The sequence below is a fragment of the Bison bison genome, unplaced genomic scaffold (genome assembly GCF_000754665.1).
Source record: "Bison bison bison isolate TAMUID 2011002044 unplaced genomic scaffold, Bison_UMD1.0 scf7180017864524, whole genome shotgun sequence".
NCBI lineage: Eukaryota > Metazoa > Chordata > Mammalia > Artiodactyla > Bovidae > Bison > Bison bison.
In genome coordinates, this window is record NW_011495075.1 from 1,267,991 (window position 1) to 1,271,191 (window position 3,201).

The 3,201-nt window shown below is 62.1% G+C and overlaps 1 protein-coding gene across 1 annotated transcript in view; it reads right to left on the reverse strand.

The window, feature by feature from the left end:
• Window positions 1–703: 703 nt before the first annotated feature.
• PKP1 (plakophilin 1) overlaps window positions 704–3,201 on the reverse strand; it is a gene marked incomplete at its 5' end in the record, with an annotated part of 28,553 nt that continues 26,055 nt past the window's right edge. Inside the window, 3 exons of the mRNA XM_010831126.1 lie at window positions 704–970; window positions 2,330–2,433; window positions 2,640–2,724. Of these exons, the coding sequence (XP_010829428.1) occupies window positions 2,359–2,433; window positions 2,640–2,724 (160 nt within the window). The remainder of the gene's footprint in view (window positions 971–2,329; window positions 2,434–2,639; window positions 2,725–3,201) is intronic.

The following is a 3,201-nucleotide window of genomic DNA, read 5'->3' on the forward strand; positions in this document are numbered from 1 at the left end:
CTTGACGGCTCCCTTTCCTAGCCAAGTGCCTTCCTCCGAAACCCTGCCTCACTGGGGTCTCAGCAGGTCTCGGGACCCGGGGGCCGACCCCTGCCCTACCCGGGCCAGCTCCTCTGCTGGGAACATGAGGACGGAGCCGCCGGTCTCCCACGGCTCGCGGGCTTTGATACCACTCTGCCTCCTTCCTCCCCAACACGTGGATTATTTGCCCCTGTAGGTGAGGGCTCCCAGGTGAGCCTGCTCTGATGGGTACACGGCCCACAGGAATGGTCGGCTGCCCCCCGGCACCTACTCTCCGGGCAGACTGCACGCAGCAAAGCCAGCCTGCCTGTCTCGGCCCATCCAGCAGACCCCACGGCCGCCCAGCCCCGGCCCCAGGCCCTGTGGGAGAGCCGCACGGCCATGCCAAATTTCCCAACAGATACACTGAGCCCCGCCAACCTCCCTTCCTGCAAAGCCGCCTCTTGGGGTGGGTGGCAGGGGGTGAGCCCCAGCCCCAGTCACTCCCCCACCCGACCCTGCAGGACTCCCCGTGGGCCTGGTGCTGCTGAGGGCCCGGCACCCATACTTCGGGATGACGAGGAGCAAAATCCCAAGCACAGGTCACCCGCGTCTATGAGCTCAGCCCGCAGCTCACCTGGCCCTGCACTTCCAGGGCCTGCCTTCCACACGCACGCACACACACGCGCAAGCACACACATACTATACATATGTATATGTACTGTTTCTCAGCAAAAGAAGTATTAACATCAAGACATAAGCTCCCTTAACTCAAGAAAGCCCCCGGCTCCCCTCCCCCACCCCCACTGCCTGTCAGTTCCCCCAAGGAAAAGAAAGAATCTAAAAATATTTTCATCCACCGCAGCGTCCCAGTGTGCTCTTGGCTGGCTTTGAACATCTCCAAACACTGTGCAGGTGGACAGACACGCCCGCAGCAAGGCCCAGGTCTGCTCAGCTGGTCGGATCACGTCTGGAAAAGGAGAAACCTCCAGTGAGCACCCCGGTCTCACCAGCTGTCCCCTCCCAGCGTGTCCACACAGACATGCCCAAGCCTGGGATCAGGGCCACCCCTGAGACGTTCACAGGTTGCGTGCATTGGATCAGAGCCCCACCCCCATGCCCACATGTCCACCCCGGTGGTAGACTGCGTGTGTCAGGCGCCTGCTGACTGGGCTCGGCTCTGTGCCCGTCCTTGTGCTGTTGGGACGCATTTGCCAGGAGGTGGGCGGTCTGAGGTCTGAAGGCACCTTCGTCTGGACTGAAGTTGCGGCCCCTGCCCCACCAGCATGCCCCGGGCCACTGGGGTACCCAGAAGTCCCTTCAACTCAGAAGGCCCTGTCCTCATGCCTGGCTCTCTGCAGGTGGGGCCACCTCCGCTGACCCTCCAGGGCTGACCAGGCCAGTCTGAGCACCTAAACGTGGCCCTAATCCCTTGGGATGCTTGTTTAAAATGTGTTTTCCTGGACCTCACTCCAGAGCCACGAGGCAGGACTGCCGGGGGTGGGACCAGGCGTGTGTGGTTGAGCGAGCATCCCAGGTACGCGTGGGAAGGCCAAGGCTTAGGAGCCCTTGTCAGGGACGCTGGATCTGGGCTTTTGGTCCCTAGAATTGTCAGCTAGAAACAAGTTTGTCCACGCTAGGCACGCTGCAGAGACTGGACAGTGGCCTGTAAGAAGAGTTTAACTGCAGACGCCCAAACCCAAAAGCACATATTGTTTCATTGCTGGGGTGCTGTTCACACTGCAGTCCACGTGAGTTGGACTGGGTTGTGCAGTGAGCAACCTACACGACTGTGCCCGGCAGTTCTGTCCAGACCTCTGGCCTGTTGATACTACCAGTCCATCCTAAAGGAAATCCATCCTGAATACTGATTGGAAGGACTGATGCTGAAGCTGAAGCTCCAATACTTTGGCCATCTGATGTGAAGAACTGACTCATTTGAAAAGACCCTGATGCTGGGAAAGATTGAAAGTGGGAGAAGAAGGGGACGACAGAGGATGAGATGGGTGGATGGCATCACCGACTCGATGGACATGAGTGTGAGTAAACTCTGGGAGTTGATGATGGACACAGAGGCCAGGTGTGCTGCAGTCCATGGAGTCACAAAGAGTCGGACACGACCGAGCAACTGGACTGAACTGAGCTGAATGTCCTGTGTCAGTCGCTGGCCAAGCAGTCTACCCGGCAGTCCTCACAGACCCTATATCAGACAGACCGGAAACTGCTTCTGCGTCCCTGGGGAGCAGGGCCGGGCCTCTCTCTCTGAGGCTGGCCGGGACTCCGGCAGGGAGCCTGGAGGTGCCCCTGCCCCAGAGGGGGTGATTCTTACCTGCAAGCTGAACGTGCGGGCGGCCCCTCTCAGAATCGGGAGGTGAAGTTCCTGAGGCTGTTGGCCCCGGCTAAGGTCCCCAGCATGCTCCTATCGAAACCTTGCTGCAGGAGACAATAGCTGCATGAGACACCCGGGGGCAGGCGCCACGGGCGTCCCCGCCCTCGAAGGCTGCCCTCAGCACGCTTCCTCGACAGCCCCGCCCGCCGCACCTCCTCAGCCCCGGGCGGAGGTCAGCCCCTGGACCCCGTCACGAGGGGCCGGCCTGTGGGCGAGCGTGCCGGCAGGGCCAGGCGGGGTGAGGCCTTACCTGCCTGAGCAGCCCCTGCAGCTCCCTGCTGGACCACATGTCGGACAGGAGGAGGCGGGCGGCCTCCGCAGCCTTGGGGGAGGTGCTGTGGGGCGGAAGTTCACCGGGGCTGAGACTGGCCACCTGAAGATGAGCCAACCCTCTGCCCTCTCCCCCTCACTCCCCGTGGGGCAGCCCCGCTGGCGGGCACTCCTCACAGTGGGCACACCCCACTCTACCCACTCATAGGTACCCGGGGCTCTCTTTGGGGCCCCCGTCCTATCTCTCGGCCTTATCCTGGGAGGACAGAGCTCCATGGACCGGATAAGTTCTGCACAGCTGCGGCTGCTGCTGCGTGCCTCCTGGCGGTCCACGGGACTCAGAGTCCCTTGGTTCCCAGCCGGGACGGGTGCTGCCCGGGGCCTGAGAGTTAGGCCTCAGCTTCTGGAACCTCCCTCCTTTGGGCCTCCCCGCCAATTCCCATTCTGCAGGGCCCTGCCATCCTCCACGCCACCTGCTGCTGCCGCAGCCCTGCTGCCCTGTCCCCTCCACTGCCCCCCCACCTGCAATTCCCCCCCCACCT